This window comes from Pinus tabuliformis, chromosome Q (genome assembly GCF_031772625.1).
Source record: "Pinus tabuliformis cultivar Carrire ecotype Pingquan chromosome Q, CPIR1, whole genome shotgun sequence".
Taxonomy (NCBI): Eukaryota; Viridiplantae; Streptophyta; class Pinopsida; order Pinales; family Pinaceae; genus Pinus; species Pinus tabuliformis.
Window position 1 is genome coordinate 1,309,785,531 of NC_142296.1, and position 18,559 is coordinate 1,309,804,089.

The window sequence follows — 18,559 nt, forward strand, 5'->3', positions numbered from 1 at the left end:
CACACTGGAGAACATGGAAAGAAAAATTAGAGGCTGAGAACGTCACTATGAAATGCCAATTGATATGCCAGATATGGAAAAGACAGGTGGCCACTCTATCGGTCGAAACCCTTTATACAGATTTTCTGGCGATTGTTTATTAGTTGTGTAGCACTCTTGCCCTTTCGAAGCGGACTAATAAAGTATAAATGATAATGCGGCAACGATAGTTATGTTGATCGTTACAAAGATCTTAACTATATTGAAAAAATCACGCTGTTTTAAAGACCCAAAAAGTTATCCTATTCGTGGAAACGGTGGATTATGTGTTAAGCTTTGTATCCATGGACTTGTAACCAGAGGTTCTCACTAAGCGTGACAATGGCTTCTCAATGGACTCTCATTTGGTTACTGCTGTTATCTGTTACGATTGTTGTATTTGCTATTGACGTGCATAACATGAATATTGACGAATATCTCAGTTACGTCAATCCTCCAGCAGTCCACAAATTTCGAGTACTTTCCTATCTGACTAACTGCATCTCTAAATTTCTATCTCTACCATTGTTATGTCATATTGTTAATGTTAATGTTATTTGTTATGTTATATTTATATTGTACGCAATTTTCTAATAACATTTCTCCTGCTGCAGAATGAACATGGAGATAGCATTCTGTGTGTATTGTACGCTGATCAAATATCTCTTCGGGTGAGTAAAAATAATTACAGATATATACCGCAGTTTTCTAATTTGAACTTTAATTAGATTGGCGAGTTTCGAAATATTGAGAAAATATCAGAAACGCTAGTGAAGCTAAATAAATAAATGACTTCCTCTCTGTTACTATTTCTAAAATGTTGAAAAATCTATAACCAAATAATTATAATCCTTTTTTCATCGATTTTTTTAATTTCCCCTGTAATGCATAATCCGTTATTAATAGGAGACATAATCAAAGATTACTTTTTTAGGGAGCGTTTTGCCATTTTTTAGGGAGAAAATCATGTCTGGATGTCTGTTTGTTGAAGGATTCGGAGCAACGGCCAGTCGAAACGAAGAATGAACAAAAGACAAAAGTGGCACAAAATTTTTCAGTTAAAACAGGGTGTCCAGAAGACACAGTGCCAATTTTGGAAACAAAACGTGAAGATGTAGAAAGGAAGGGATCTGTGACACGTTTTATAAACAGCGACAGGAGAATCATGACACAGTCAGCTAAAAATCTAAACGCCGAAAAACGATCGTCGGACAATAAAACCCATCAGGTATGAGGTATTTTTATTTTATCATGCGAAATTCGAACGTTTAAAAGCAGCTCTGGAAGGCTTAGAAACACGAATTTCGCTCATCCGATAGACGGCTTAAATTGAGAGGGGTAGCTTCTTAAGATTTGGGGAATGCCTTATAGGGATCTTTCTGAAATTGGACAATATAATATACGTGTGAGATTATAATGTTTTGATATTTAAATTCTATTTTTTTAAATGTAAAGATGAATCAAGCTATTTTGTTTAATATATAAATGCAATGCAATACTTTGAAATTAGCCAATTTTCAAAATATTAATTAGATTTTAGTTAATTTATTGAAACTAAAATAAACTCTTTTAAAGTGAAAATTTATATAAGAAAAAGTATATGAACTTACCAAAATCAACTTTAGTAAAAGTTTAAATATATTTAGATTTTTTTTTTAAATAATAATGAAGGATAAAAAAGTTGAAATTATAATGAGTTAATTAGTGTTATATAAGTATAGTTTTTGTGAGCTAGTTAAGAGCATGTGTTTCTTCCTAATATGTCACAAGTTCAAAACCAAAGGGGTAGAGTATGTATACAGCTTTAGACTTAGTACTCAAATCATTTGGTGGAGGTGGGTCCCTTGTCCCACAAAGAAAGGGGTACTCAAATCATTGGGTGGAGGTGGGTCCCTTGTACCACAAACAACGGGGTTTGAGTTGTACTCAAATCATTGGGTGGAGGTGGATCCCTTGTCCCACAAACAAGGGGCTCTGAGTTCCTGAAAATTTAAATAAATATTTTATATTTATTTAAGAATAAAAGTATATAGTTAAATATATTTTAATCATAAATTTATTTTAAATCAATTATTTGAAATTAAGAAATTTTGAAAATTTTAATTATATTTTAATTAATTTATTCCAAGTGAGATAATCTCTCTTCTATTTTAAATCTAAGAAAAAGTATAGGGACAAACCGAAATGAAAAAATGATTTCTCTTAAATATAATAAAAAATATATATTAAATCATAATTGGGGTGTATGACTACAAGTTCCATAAAACAAGCCATAAACATAAATGTTTTATAAATAATTAATATTATATATTTAAATAAGTATAATACTATATACTTAAACATTTTTGAAAGGTAAAATAATTAAAAAAGTATTTACTCCAAAGGAAAGGTGATCATTTCTTGATAAATCCAAGGTTATGGTGAATCTATATCCTTCATTTTTAAAAGCACAGCAATACATTTTTTTTACTATACATTTTCTTTTTTTTTTCACTTGTTTTATATAATATATATAGTTAAAATTCAACATTGAAATTTTGTATGTATGTCCCATATTATCCAAATAAAAAAAAATTAATTAATGATTATATCTTTAAATATGTGTTTCCATACGGCAAAGAAAAAGTACTCATTCTAAGCCTCAATTAAGTAGTGGATTATAGCTTGAGTACTGACATAGGATAAATATTTTGGGCCTTATATGAATTTTTGTTTTAGAGCCAAAGATCCCAATCAAAGCAAGCTCATTTGAGACCCAAATAAATGAGGTGGAGTGTTAGGGTAAGCTCCAATTTTGTCAAAATTCTCTTATTATGATAAGGTTGATACATGGGAGAAAAGGAACACATAACTACCTACAATTGGCTCCAAAAAAAAGTATTAGAGTCAAAATTATATTGGTAGTGAGAAATGGTATAGTCATTAAAAGAAAAACATTCCAACATATATGTCACTAAACTCTGCTCTAGTTAATAGCTTATATTAATATAGATTATATTGAAAATTTAATAGTGAAGAAGCTACAAGAAACTAGAAAAGAAAATATTCAGAATCGATGATGAACTCCTGCTTTCCCCATTAAAAAGAAATTTGACGTTGTTCACAATCCGAAAAGTGAGAACAAGACAACTATGTTAAATTATGAGTGATCATGGGTAGCCTCAAGGTTGGGTAGCCTCAAGGTTGGGTACGCTGGTGGTGGTCTATCCATTTTGATCTGTGAAGAGAGATATTTTCTTTCCAAAAAGTTCAAGTGGTATTCCCGTGCTACTGCCTAGTGGATTAAAATTTGATGGCCCTTTCTCGGTTATTAGAGAAACTTGATGGCCCTTTCACTGTAACAAACCTTGTTTCTTAGCTCCATTGGTGACATTCATTAAGAAAAATAATGAAAATAATGTTTATTAAATAAGTCTCACACATGCCTCATTCGATAACTGGAGAAAAGGTGCAAATAAACTGTTGGATCTTTAATGGAAGCTCCATCAATATATACAGCGTAATGTGATGGAATATTGTTAGAAATCCAACCAAAGCCTGTAATGTAATGTGACAAAGCCATGTCAAATAATCGATGTGGTATTCGACAATACTAGATCCAAGATTCATCATTTAATTACAAATTCGAAGAAGATTTTTTCGACCATACAATGTCTATGATTCGATGGATAAGTGAAAAATACAACAGATATGGTCTAAAGATAGGGCGCTAGAGAATATAAAATATAAGGAGATTTTTTGACAACAGGGAATTGCGGAGAACAAAATACGATGAGAGTTTTTGGACAATACATAGTGGGAAATCTAAAGGATAGGTATGAAATATAAAAAAAATTACCCAATGACATGGCATCGAAAATCTAATGTATATGTATAATATATAATGAGAGCCTTCTGATGATTATTTGTAGTAAATCCAATGGAAGAATACTATAGCTGATGATGTTATTGTACAACTGACAAATATCATGTCAGAAAGGAAATTTGATATGAGAAGATCCTACAAATTTCACTTACGTAGTGTCATCGAAATTCAAATGATCTTGGGAATATAAGTATGAAAGGATGAAAATGTAAATTCATTTGAATATTTTCGTTCAAAAATATAATCAAAAAATTATCAATTTACACTATTGCAAGAAATATAATTTACATATTTAGATATTTCATGGAGAAATTTTGAAGATCTCAGTAAAGGAGCTTCTAAATAGCATATGTTAAATGAGAAAAGGAATTCTTAATAAAACCGTAAGGAAGGAGTTCATTTATTTGTCGCTAAGTACATGTGCGTTTTGATAGCTTGAATTTGAAGATAATTTGTTGGGCCCGGTTCCAAATGCTTTTAAGATGAGGGTGTATTTCTATTAGTAGTTGAACTATAATGTGTCCAAATCTAGTCTTCTCATTGCCCCTCTATTCTCTTGCAAAGCATTAACGATGTTTCTATATTGATAGATGATATAATGGTCTTCTCTATTAATTATATTGAGAGACCAAAGGGGCCAGAACAATATAAGTTTGTCTACCAATACTTGTTGACCATATACGTTTCTCCATAGCTTTCAAATATTTAGCGCCATAAATCCGAAAGGAAATCCAACTATTACCAACTTTTTGACTCCACAACCTAACTTTCACTCTCTAAGACCAGTAGATAAGGCACTATTCTAATTCACCCTAGGGTCTAGCTCATGGCCCCTCATAGGGAGGACCCATCCCATAGAAGTACATAAATGTTATCCCTTTCATACATCCCTACCCATAAATTGTGATGCTTGGCTCTAGGTATGAGTTGGTTAAAGATCATTCATTCCCAAGGTTGATCTCTTATCCTTCTAGTCATTGCGTGTGGCTTAAATTCACTTCACACTTGAATCAACGCAAAAAATTACCCTAGTAACTCATAAGACCTCCAAAAAATTAGTATCTCAGGGAATAGGTTGATCAAATTCTCCTTAAATGCCTTACAAAAGAGGGAGACTAATTGAAACACATTTTGATGTAACATATAGAAACACAATCTGTTATGAAACCAGTTCACAAAAAGATAGAAAAGATAGATCAATGCCTTAGAATTCAGCCTCTTCGAGGGGCAACCTTCTTTGCATTACAAAAATGAATGATTCTTTGATGATTCAAATGAAAAAACCTCCTTTCTATATATAGGTGTCTAAGGAGTCACAATATAACCCAACTGACCTAACAATAATAATATAAAGGGACAAAAATAACAATAGAGGGATTCTATGGGGCACAGTAATAACAATATGGGAACAATAGGGGCACAACAATATTAATAAGGGATACAACTACAACAGTAATGGGGTAATCCTTGTATTATAGCGACTTAACATGCCCCTCTTCCTCAAAAAAGAGTTGTCTTCAACACTTGAGTAGTTCTGGATGCTTTTGTATAAATTTCTCATCCTCCCATGTGGAATCTTTAGCAGATAAGTTATTCCACTTGATGAGATACTCCGAAATTGATCGATTTCATAGTTGTTGTGTTCTTGTTCTTGTGACTACTTTTGATTCCAATATAATTTTTCCCTCCTCGTCAAGTTCTGGCAATATTATTTGAACTAGGATATTGTCGCCTATAGCCTTATTTAAACATGAAACATGGAAAACTAGGTGCACTCGAGGAGCTGCAGGAAGCTCCAATTTGTATGCCATAGTACCAATCTTTTGCAACACCTTTTATGGACCATAATACTTTGGTGATAATTTATTATCCTTCTTAGCTTGCTTGAGGGACATTTGTTTATATGGTTGTAGCTATAGGAATATGCAATCACCTACATCAAAACTTCTTTCGCTATGACGTTGATTTGCTTATTGTTTCATTCTATTCTAGGCCAACACGAGTTTATCCTTTAAGAGTTGGAGGACTTGTTGTTGATGCTCGATGTGATGTTCCACTGCTTGAACCTTAGAGTTTTCTCTTAAATATGATGTGATGGATGGTGGCTGATATCCATAAAGTGCCATAAATGGGGTCATTTTTGTTGTTGTATGGAAGGAAGTGTTATACCACCATTCAGCGAGAGGCAACCATTTGACCCATTGTGTCTATTTATCAGATACAAAGCAACGAAGATATCCTTTGAAACATTTTTTTACTATCTCAGTTTTTCCATCAGATTGAAGATTAGCTATGAACTAACTGAGTACCGAGACAAGAAAATAATTTTGTCTAAAAATTTCCAATGAAAATGTGATCTCTTTCACTTACAATAATCTTTAGGTTTCCATGTAGCTTTTGAATTGTTTCCATAAATGCAGTAGAAACTATACTGGCCTTAAATGGATGTAATAATGCACACAAGTGTGCATACTTGGTAAGTCTATCAACTACCACCATGATGACACTCTTTCCCTGAGACTTGCGTAAACCTATGATAAAATCCATTGAAACCTCCTCCAAATGTTGGCTTCAAATGGATAAAGGTTGTAATAGGCCCGGGGTCTTAATTGTTTCAAATTTATTTTGTTGGCAAACCAAACATTCCACCACAAGCTTTTGAATATCCGATTTAAGTCCATCCCAAAAAAACTCTTTCTTAAACCTGTGGTAAGTTTTTAAAAATCCTGAGTGCCCTTATGAGGGAGAAGTGTGCAATTCCATAAGATTCTTTTGTTTGATTTCAAAATTCTTACAGAGGTATAAGTGATCTTTGTACCATAATGAATCATTTTTGCGAGCTAAATCTATTAGATGTATTGGAATCTTATTGTAACTTTCAAATAAGTTCCCACACTTCTTCATCATTCTTCCACTCCTCCCTTGCTTCGTTTATCCAATCTGGTTGGATAATAGAAATGGTGCATAACAATGCTTCCACATCCTCATCCTTTCTTGACAGTGCATCTGCCACCACATTTTTCTTCCCTTTTTTGTAGATGATTTCATAATCATAACCCAACATCTTTGTGACCCACTTTTTTTGCTTTTCAAAGAATAATCTTTGTTCTAAAAAGTATTTAAGGCTATCATCATTTTTTTTACCTTGAAGTGTCTTCCCATTAGGTAGGGTCGCCATTTCTTAAGTACATGTAGTATTTCCAAGATTTCCTTCTCATAAATAGCTTTGTGTAAAAAATTTCCATTGATTGGAAGACTTTCAAAAGCAGTGTGTCTTTCATCTTGCATTAAAACAACACCAATTCCATTTCCTAAAACATCACATTCCATAATAAAGGTTTTTGTGAAGTCCAGTGTAGCTAAGACCAGTGCTTGGTGTCACACGGAATCTGTCAAGGGTGCGGACACGACTGACCTTCCTAGAAGTCTAAGACATTCTAATGACAAACAAGACAAAATGGAGTGATCTTTCTCTAAATACACCTTTTACAACATGAAAACTACAAGTGTTTAGGCTTACCTTATTCCAAAACGCTGTTGTTGAAGTCCGTTCTTGACGATCCGGATGAGCTCCTCCTTCAAGTCAATTCCTGCAACCACAAACAATCAAACAATTACCAAGCACTTGCATTTCATATAATAAAACATATATTCAACATGCAGACCAAGGAACACATGAAATAACTCATTAACACAAGCTATTGAGAAAAATAAACCAGTTTGTATTAATAACGAAACAAAGAAACTCTTACAACCTGGCCTTGGTGTTGTGCAAGTTCCTCCCAGGGTCCATCAAGGGTTTTCCTCTACTTTGACAAAGCTCACCCTCTCCCAAGTAGAATCAAGTGAAGACAATCTCTCCTCACAAAGGCTCTAATGGAAGACCTAAATCCTGCAGCATTTACCCAAAGAAAATGTATAGCTCCAACCTCCCTCCTTCTGGCTCAATGCCTTTATTTATAGTGCTGTAAAGAGGTTATTCAGGTCCACTATCAATGGGATCATCCCCCTCTTTGGGTGGGATAGCTCCCTTATTGATGGGATAAGTTCCCCCTTAATAGAGATACATGAACCAACTGGAGGCGCATCCATTTCATCAAACCGACCTCTAGAATGTTCTAGAAGTAACCACAAGTAACTTTTTCAAGATAAAACTCGCGCATTTTGCCTTTTACAGAGGGACGCACCTGTCCCTTAACATACAGAGCGTCCATGGACGCAGATTTTGTGAACATGGTCAGCGTCCCCGCAGGTAAGGCTAGAGAGAACCTGCGACCCCAGAGATAAACATGATTTTTACAAGACTTTCTCTCTTCTTTGAGTTTGAGATGGATAACAGAGGCATGAGACTTGCCTAAGAGGGTAGCATGACTGTTGATTTGAGCCATACTAACTGTAAGTAGTCAAGGTGACATTTTTTAGTGTAACAGATTGCCCCCTAAAGTGCGAAGCCTGGAATAGAATAGGGTTTTGTAATTCTAGGAAGGGTGAAGCGCTTTATCATTTCAAGGATTGCCTTGTGGATGGCCTGGTTGGAACCTGCAATTTTCAACACAAAATACATGGATAAGATTATATCATCACTGAGGTAGGCATTCCCATACTCAGATTCAAAACTTTAACTAATGGACTAACTATTCTGATACAGGAATGATCTTGCAGTACATCATTTTTATAGACTTTTGTAGACACAGTATGGACGCAGCCATCTGTTTATGATTAGTCTACATAGATAATGAATACAAAACTCCTCGCAGCCTGGATGGTAGAAACTAGATCCAGGGTCTTCACTTCTACTTCCCGAATTGGTACGATTCTAGCCATGTGATTAAATGATTCGATGTCGAACATGGTAGAAACCACTTGATTACCAGTCAATGATGTAAACTGTTAACAAGCGTGAGAGAAACCACCAGTAATGTCAATGGTTCTCAAAGTACCAAGCACAACCCGTGAAATGTGAATAGATGTTTTGATGTCGAACACTTCACGGAATCCTCTGATCGAAAGTCAATGATGTAAACTGACGTCAAAGGCGAGAAACCTGCCATTGATGCATGCAGACTTCAAGGTACTGTCGATTCCTAAGTCATCTTTCTAGATAATGTGTCGATGTCGATAGAAAGCGACCCGTTGCAGGCAAGCCCGCAACACGAAATCATTGTTCAAGTTGAAGAAATGTTGCTGTAAGGACTGACTCAGGGATGGTCAAATGGATGACAAGTATTTTGCAGATGAAAGTTTTGCTTGCAGACCTCTTGAACACATAACGACACAACAGATGGTTTGGTGACGAATAACTCAAAGTTGATCCCTGAACCCGGTTAAAGATTTTCAAAGTGATTTGGTCAACTGTGAGGTAAAAGATTTCCCAACCCAGGTGAATGAAAAGTGTCGTGTTCAAGAGCGGTAATAAAGTTTCTTCTGAGGCAAAAGGTGACAAATAGGTTCATTCTTCTCTTTTTTCCCCCACCATTTCTGGCAAGTACCTCTTTATTTTTAACAAGCTTGAGGAGGATAACATATGCTTGATTATAAGCTCATCCTTCGGACGAGTCCAACCTAGTTTAAATGCGAACCCTAGGAAGGAGTGGTTCGTTCCTGTTTGTAATTGAACAGGTCCTTTACTGTAAAAGTTTAACGAGCCCAGTATAGGAGAAACTCGGCGTTTTTCAATTTTAGAGAGTCTGAAAAACTTAAGGAAACTCCACGTTGAACTTTTTCGTATATTTGTGTCCCTCAAGCCCGAAAAAGTATAAAATAATACCTGGGGGAACCGCTTGATCTTGCGACCAAGGAGTACTTTCATAATAGTATCGTTGACCTGAAAAGTAAAAAGCGATCAAAGACACGTCGTTTTATTTCCTTATCGAGTTTGAAACGACAAAAACCCGGCAATCTTTTCCTGATTTTGCGGTCAGAAAAGAGCTAAAAGGGGACCGTCTTTTAATTCCGTTTTAACGAGTGAAAAAGAAACACTCGGCGATCTTTTCATGTTTTAGGAGTCAGAAAAGGGCTTAAAAGATGACTCTGAAATTTTGTTTGTGAAAAATTACAATTTCCCTCGAAATCCCTTTGTCCTGCACAAAAGCGACACATTACTCATACCTGTTTAAAATAGGCAAAAATACATTCGAAAACATCTTTTCATGGTAAAAAATGAACTAATTCATCCAAAAAACCTATAAAAAGACCTTTTACCATGTCATTTTTACCGTTTCACTGTTGAGGTTGAAAAAGGAGCTTTTGACAAGAAACTTCCCGTGGTTGCTGCGGAAAATCTGACCGTCGGAATCGAACGCCGTTTCACCGAGGTATTTTACACATCCCACTCTTCATTTTTATCCGTTTAGTTTTTTGTTTTTGGTCTCTGTTTCATTTTTTGGGGGGGTTTTGGGTTCAAAATGCGCCCCTCGGCGGACGCAGGTGCCCTTCGGGTGACCCGCGTCCCCCGACTTTTTCTCACACGGGAAAAAGGTCGGGGGACGCAGTCCGCCTTCAGGCGAGCTGCGTCCGGACGCCCTGTGCTAAAAAGCCGGGGTGCGTCTTCCGCAAAGGGCGCATTTCAAAACCCTAACTCTCTCAAAAAACCACCAAATTTTCTCAAATTAATTTCTAATTGACTCTTTTGATGTGCAGGGCCCAAAACATGTTAGACTGGAGAGAGAGAGAGCACGTAGAAGACGATGAAGCTGCGATTAACCACCAACCCTCTCTGGATGCCTAAGAACATGTGGATTGTACAAATATTGGACCATACCGGGCATGAGGGGCCAGGTAAGATTTTTGGAATGGCTGGTTGAGCGATGGGACGTTCAAGATCAATGCTTTTACATTGGAGGGCACCAGCTCGAGATAGAGCCCTCGGATGTATACTTTCTCACTGGCTTGCCAAACAGAGGTGAGCAACTCAACCTTGCGGGGACCAGGCCGGGTGGCCAATCCCTTGATGATCTCCGCGAGGAGTGGTGCAGACCAGGGACTCGCCATAAAAAAGGCGTGGAGATAAAGCACATCGCTCTGGCGGAACTTAGAGTTATTGCATTTACGGTCACTAGGATTTGTGGCGCGGCCGCCTTGCACATTGCCTCCGGATCCCAAATGCGGATGGCAGTTGACTGTTACCAAGGCACCATCTTCAACTGGTGCGAAGCTGTGTCGGCTCATATGAAGAGCCAACTAACCAAGGCAAAGAACGGACGACTAAAGACTTTTGGATATGGGCCTCTAGTCGTGAGCTTTGCCTTGGAGAGAGTTCCTATGCTGATCCCTCAGCAACTCACTGTTGATGACTTGGGTCCTCGGGAGCCAAAGCTTGTTCGATGGGTTGCGGTGATGGCCCGGCATCCTGACGAGGGTGCTGCAGTGGTTCGATTCTCAGACAGTTACTTCGACTGGCTAGAGGGCCAGCTTTTTGTGATACAAGACTTTCCATATGCCGGAATGGATTTCAGAGGTGATCCGGACATGGTTCTTCCACAGGGAGAACAATGGGATGACAGAGGTACTTTCATTTTCACAAGTTTTCTAATTATGTATTTTTTTTATATTTTTTATATATATCGTCTCAAAGTAACAGTAAAATTTTAAAAATGCAGATGTTGGACCACAGCGTCCAGCCAATCTCCGGCCTTACGACAGACGACATCCAGCTGCACCGGCACCGGCCTTACAGGATGCGACAGCAGAAGTACTAGCCGATTTGGAGCATGATCTAGAGCGTCTCACGGCAGATATACCTGAGACTACTATGGATGATATTCCAATGAGGCTTCAGCGCTTCGTGGTCGCAGTCCCTGGACCGTTTAGGAGATTTCTGCGCAAGATAGCCCGCGCAGTGGTGTCGTACAGAGAGCACCACCAGTGATTGACTAGTCACTTTTGTAGTCACATGTGACATTTTTGACTTTTTGTACTATCATTTTGCCGATCATAAGGTGTGTTAAACCTATGATCGAAGACGATGTATATATTTTTGGACACACTTCTATCTATATCTATATATCACTATTATCGGCTTATCTTGTTTAACATGTATGATGAAATGTCTTTAAATTTACTTGCATGATTATTATAAATGTCTGTCCAACACTCGAGAAGCAATTGCATCTGCTAATGTATTCAAAGACCTTGGAATATGTTGATATTCAATGTAATCAAATTCACGTTCCAAGAGACGCACTCTCAAAAACAACCTTAATAACACAGGATTTCTAATGGCATAAACTCTATTAAGCTGTAATACAACAAGTTCAGAATCTAACCTCACTATCAAACGTCGAATTCCAAATGAAATAGATTCGGATAATAATTCAACCACTGCACTGTATTCTGCAATGTTATTCGTTGTTTGACCGAGGCTTACCCCATGCATAGAAACTAACTCGTCAGAGGGCGAATAGATAACCCAAGCTGCGGAAGAGATATTCCGTGTACTACGACAAGCACCATCAGCAAATCCAATGTATGTTTGGAGAGGCGTCGACATCTACAATATCAAGAGTAAAACCAAGATGAGCCAAAATAATGACGAAAAACCACACTTGCTAAGCTAAGCACACTGACTAAACTAACACACTTGCTAGCTAGAAAGGAAATCTAACCTATCTAAAAATTTCTCCATCCATCATTTTAAGCATAATACCTCTTTAGGTAAAGTCCATTTCTGGGTTTGCCCAAAGAGTCCCCATCAAAATCAACTAACTCATAAGCCCCTTTTGCTAGCTTTCGCTTTACAATGTAGGGCCCATGCCACATGGGAACGAATTTTCCAGCACCTAGCTTATCGTTAGCTTGATCATATAATAGTACTAGGTCTCCTTCCGAAAAACTTCGAGGGGTTACATTTTTATCGTACTGAGCTTTCATTCGTTTCGCGTGAGTCTCGATAGCTAAAGTAGCGTCACGTCGAGTCTCATCTAATTTAGCTAAGTATAACAACCGTTTCTCCTCTTCGGAAGTAGCTGGAAGTAATTCGACAGCCATTTGAAGTGATGGGATTTCGCACTCAATAGGTAACACAGCTTCTAAGCCATAAACTAGCTGAAAAGGGGTGAAACCTGTTGAATTTTTCACTGAAGTTCGATATGCCCATAGCGCCGAAAATAACATGTTATGCCAATTCGTTCGATGGATACCAATGATCCGTCGAATCATGACGACTAGAACTTTGTTGATTGACTCAACCAAACCGTTGGCTTGCGGATAATAAGGTGTAGAGCTATCGTGGCGCAAACCAAGCTGGCTTGTAAGTTCAGTCATCATGACATTTCGAAAATGGCTTCCATGGTCCGTAATGATTGCTTGTGGGACACCAAACCTAGTTATGATATGATTGAATACGAAAAGTGCAGCTGTCTTGCCGCTTGCGTCGAATGTAGGCATCGCCTCGGCCCACTTAGTAAAATAATCAACCGCAAGGATGATATACGCATGCCCCCCGGCCGAGTGAGGGTTACAAGTAATAAAGTCAATGCCCCATTTGGCGAATGGACCAGCGGCAATTATAGGGTGGAGAGGAGCAGGTGGAGCGCGCATCTTGCGATCAAACACTTGACAGTTGTGGCATTTTCTGACGGCAAGGATACAATCTTTAAACATAGACGGCCAGAAATAGCCAGCGCGCAACACCTTCTGAGCTGTGGCATACCCAGACATATGACCGCCACATGCTCCAGAGTGACAATCATTCAAAACTCTCTCAGCCTCATCGTGAGTTAAACAACGTCGAAAAACTAAGTCTGCCCCCAGGCGATAAAGTGTATCTCCAATAATTCTGTATTGCTGGGATTGAAACCGAATTTTTCGACGGTTTTCCTTGGAAGTTTCAGGCCGAAAGGTTTGGGTTTGGAGATAGATGATTATATCCCCATACCACGGATCTACAGTGCTAATAAGAAACAAAGATTCGTCCGCAATGGACTCCTCTGCCACAGTCTCTGTGTCAGCACTCGGGAAATCACACATCAATTCCGCGAAGACTAAAGATTTCTTAGACTTGGACTTCTCAAACTCCAAGTCGAACTCTTGCAGGATGACGATCCATTTAGAGTACTTGCCCCCTAGCAGTTGTTTTGTCAAGATATAAATCATAGGGTTGCAATCCGAAATAACAGTAGTTTTGCGGAGAAGAATGTAGTGACGAAAACGCTGGACAGCTTGAACGGCTGCCAGGGCCAATTTCTCCACATGCGAATATTTTAACTCAGTTGGATTTAAGGTTCTGCTAAGGTAATATATCACATGCTCTGCCTTGAATTCATCTTCTTGAACTAACACCATTCCAATGGTGGAATGCGAAGCTGCGAGGTATAAGAAGTAGTCCTGGTTGTAGTTGGGAGGATGCAATAACGGTGCATGGGTCAACGCGTGTTTCAGTGCATCAAAAGATTGTTGAGCAATCTCGTCCCAAAAGAATTGTACGTTCTGTTTCAACAACCGTGTAAAACCTTTAGTGACCTCGGCGTAGTTAGGGATGAATCGGCGTAAAAAGTTCGCTTTCCCTTGCAAACTTTGGAGTTGGCGCAAACTCGAAGGAGGAGGCAATTGGATGATAGCCTCGACTTTCGAGGGATCGACGCGAATGCCGGTTTTGGAAACAACAAATCCCAGCAATCGACCTGTTTCTATACAGAAAACACACTTGTGGGGATTCAACCGAATTCGATAATGCCTACACCTCATAAAGATTGCTCGTAAATGGACAAGGTGATCAGCTCGGTGTAAAGAATGAGCAGGCAAATCATCGAGATAGGGTTGCACAATGTGCTTGATGTCATGAAATGCATAAGACATGGCCCGTTGAAAAGTAGCACCGGCATTCTTAAGGCCAAAAGGTAATTTGCAATAAGCAAATGTCCCCCATGGACAAATGAATGCCGTTTTTGGTTGATCGGCAGGTAGAATATTGATTTGATTATAACCTGAGAAACCATCCATGAAGGAAAACATCTCACTTCCGGCACAATCATCAATAATTTGATCGATATAAGGCGTAGGATAGTTGTCTTTTGGACAAGCTCGATTGATATCCCTATAATCGATACAGATTCTTATTGTTCCTTGTTTTTTATTGACGGGAACAATATTCGATACCCAATCCGTTAACGGGATCGGATAAATGAAACCTGCTTTCAACAGCTTTTCGACTTCGGCTTTGATTGCAGCTGCTTTTCGAGGGTGAATCTGACGCAACCGTTGCCGAATGGGTTTAGCATCCGGGTAGGTTTTGATTTCATGAACAACAATGGCAGGATCAATTCCCGGCATTTCTTCGTAAGACCAGGCAAACACGTCGCGGAATTCTTGGAATAGGGCCTTGTAAGTTTCAATTTCTTCTTCAGTACATGCGGCACCTATATGAATGTTCTCCTTGATTCCGGGCTTCACTGAAATATCAATGGGAATAGTACGAGAAATATTCCCTAAATTCAGCTCTGAATCAGAATGTTTCGTTGGATCCTGAGCGTCTTTGACATATTCAGCGGTAAAGATAGATGAAAAATCATTTTCAAATGCATCATCCTTAGGTAAAAACGAAGATCTGTGATGGAGATCTTCCCATGGTAGATCATCTACACTTAGGATTTCGCGAAGTTGTTCGTCAGATGACACTTCTTCGGGAAACGTTATCCGTTCTAAGGGTGAGGTGAAAAGTGACTCTTCACTGACCACATTCATTTGGTCGGTTGAATGAAAGTCGGTAAAAGACATAAGAGCTTCATAAGCAATCTCATACGGACTCAACGGCATAACATCACCGAGTGAGTCTAGCTCAGAGTCAGAGGGAACATACCAAGGATCATCATAAATAATGTTTTCTGACGTGATCATATGAATTGTTGCGAACGAAGGGTCTGCATTGAGTGGAGGGAGAGGAAAAGTTCCCAGTAAACCGGAATCCTTAACTAAACCTACACCAATGTCCCTATAAGGGATTGTCGTTTTACCAACATGCTGGATAGTTTCTAAAGAGGTTGGGTCGGATGAAAAGTATGTCAGCTGATCAATAGTCACGATCTTACCGTTATGTGGAAACTTAATGACTCTGAAGACCGATGAAACGACCGCTGTCATAGCATATGACCAACTTCGACCCAAAAGAAGGTTGTAGTCTAGAGGGGCATCAACCACTTCCACATCCAGACTAACGGTTTTACCTTCGACCCCTATAGGCAATTCTTGTAGAATACCAAACGGACGGAACCCACGGCCATCAAAGGCCTTAAGGATGGTGGGGGATTGGTTCAACGAAGGAGAACCAAGCGATCTCCAACATTGAATCGACATAATACACGTAGAAGCTCCCTCATCAATCACAGTCCGATGAATAGGCCTGTTTTTGACTATCACTGGAATTTGGAAAGCCATTTGATGGGGGAGACGCGGTGTACTACTTTCTAGATCAAAGATCATTAGGTTCGGGTCCTGAACATCGACAGCTCCAATAGCCGACAAAAGCAATTTTCGTTGCGCTGGACATGATTGCAGCACTTCGAGTGCCGACATTGCTGAAGGTGAAACAGCTAAGTCTTCAACAATGTTGTAATTCTGGGCTGCTCTCGCATGTGGATTGAAAGCAGACCTTCGAAGTACACCCTTGGCGGGCGGCTTAATCACTAAGTCTGGGTTAGGTTTTTCGATCTGTAGTGGATCGGAACCAGGAGCTGAGGTTGATGGGTTAGAGTGAGAAGATTCTGCTTCTTTACCATCAACAGGAGCCTTACTACCATAATCTTGCGATCGAGTCGCAATCCTGACATGAGACATCATCAAAATGGGTTCTTCACTGGCATTCGAAGAAGAACCTATCATCTTATTTTCCTGCTCGGGAATGGATTCTTTAACACAGCAGGAGTCGGAGAACCTTTAACTATTTTCACTACCTCGGCCCGATGAGGGCAGTCTCTCGTAAAATGATCTTCTTCACAAATGAGACAAGGATAACGAGGTTTGCGCTTTTCGTCATTGGTTTCCGACTTTTCCGTTTTCTCCTTTGGAGCCTTGTCTGCTTTAGCCTTCTTCTTTCCTTTCTTCTTTCCACCGTTTTTGGATTTGGCCGTAGATGACTCTACAGCGTGAATGTCGGCGGTAAGTTCAGGAGGAGAAGACTCTCCTGTCGGAGAATCAGGCAAAGTGATAATTGGAGTATTGGAGGTCTTGGAAGACTTCTTCTTACTCTTCGTAGTCACGATACCGATCATACCATCAGCGGCATGAGATCCCGAAGGAGCAGCAGCGATTTGGTTTGACTTTGGAAGATCCGGAATTTTCTCGTGTAACGTACCCGACTGAGTGTAAACTAAGTCAAGGTATTGTGCCTGAGCAATGACTTGCTCCTCAGTAACTACGCCGGCCTTAGCTACATCTTCAGTAATTCTTGGTAATAATGATTTTACAAACCATTCAGCTAAAATTTGGTCCGGGATAAAAACTTTCACTAATCTCCTTCGACGTCTCCACTCATGGATGTGATCAGAAATGTACGTGGATGTCGATTGTTTTAGCGAAGTTAATAATTCCGTACCATTATCGTATCTGACTGGTAACTGAAAATGAGTTAAGAATGAAGTAGCTAACTGGCTAAAGTTGTAAAAAGAAGCCCGTGGCAACTCAATGTACCACTTGGCTGCGAGACCAATGAGTGTACGCTGGAAAAGACGTAAGCGGATAGAATCATCTGAGATGGAATTTGATGCACACCAGAGGTGGTAAGTCATCACGTGATTAGACGGATCCTCTCCAGACTTACCTTCGAACTTGGGTATATCGCTGGGCAACTTATTTGGCATTGGCGGCCAGAACGGAAGATATTGAATTGGATCGTTCGTTAGGCGCGTCAAGTCGGGTAAATCTAAAGTCGCAATAAATGGTAACTGCCGGTTAGGATCTCTGAAACTCTGAGTCACAATACCAGCCCCAGGAGGAGGATATCCAGGATAACTAGGAACAGGATTCGCATTGGGGATATTATATCCTCCTGGAAAACCAGGATTAACCGGACCGTACTGGGGTTGTTGAGGTGGTTGATAATTGTACCCAGGATACGGTTGATACTGGTAAACCGGTTGTTGGGCAGCTTGCCCAGGTTGATACTGTCCCTGGTACGGAGGTTGAACAAATTGAGGTTGAGTAGTAACAACCGTACTTGTACCAGGTTGACCTGCAGGCATCTGGACTGTGGTTTGAACCGTGGGTCCAGACAACGGTACAGATGTCTGAGGAGCGGTTACAGGGACAGTAGAAACCGGAGCTGCCGATACTCCAGATGTAAGCATGGTAGATGAAGCGGTAGTTGCTGCAGCCGTGTGAGGTGGAGTACTCGGTGCAATTGGCGGCTGAGTAACTACAGAAGTTACAGGGGTCTGAACACTTGACTGGACAGGTTGCGGTTGCTGGGGTGGACCAGGAACTGCAGGTTGTCCTGCTTGAGGTACCGACTGTATACTTGGTTGCGACATCTGTTGACCCTGTGACGGATCCCATGTTAACATTCCAGGGTATTGACTCGTAACAGGTTGAGGATACTGAGATCCATAGCCGTATTGAGGATAGGGTTGATAACTGTAAGGTGTAGTCCCATATGATTGCCCTTGAGGTGGTTGATAACCTTGACCAGGGTATTGACCCGTAGGTTGATAACCTTGAGGTAAATACGAATACTGGGGTTGACCTTGA

The 18,559-nt window shown here is 39.4% G+C and overlaps 1 protein-coding gene across 1 annotated transcript in view; it reads left to right on the top strand.

Moving 5' to 3' along the window:
- Positions 1-360: 360 nt before the first annotated feature.
- The window catches only part of LOC149224647 (protein neprosin-like), a 52,795-nt gene continuing 34,596 nt past the window's right edge, over positions 361-18,559 (top strand). Inside the window, exons 1-3 of the mRNA XM_089388239.1 lie at positions 361-495; positions 633-689; positions 1,010-1,246. Coding sequence (XP_089244365.1) covers positions 361-495; positions 633-689; positions 1,010-1,246 — 429 coding nt within the window. The remainder of the gene's footprint in view (positions 496-632; positions 690-1,009; positions 1,247-18,559) is intronic.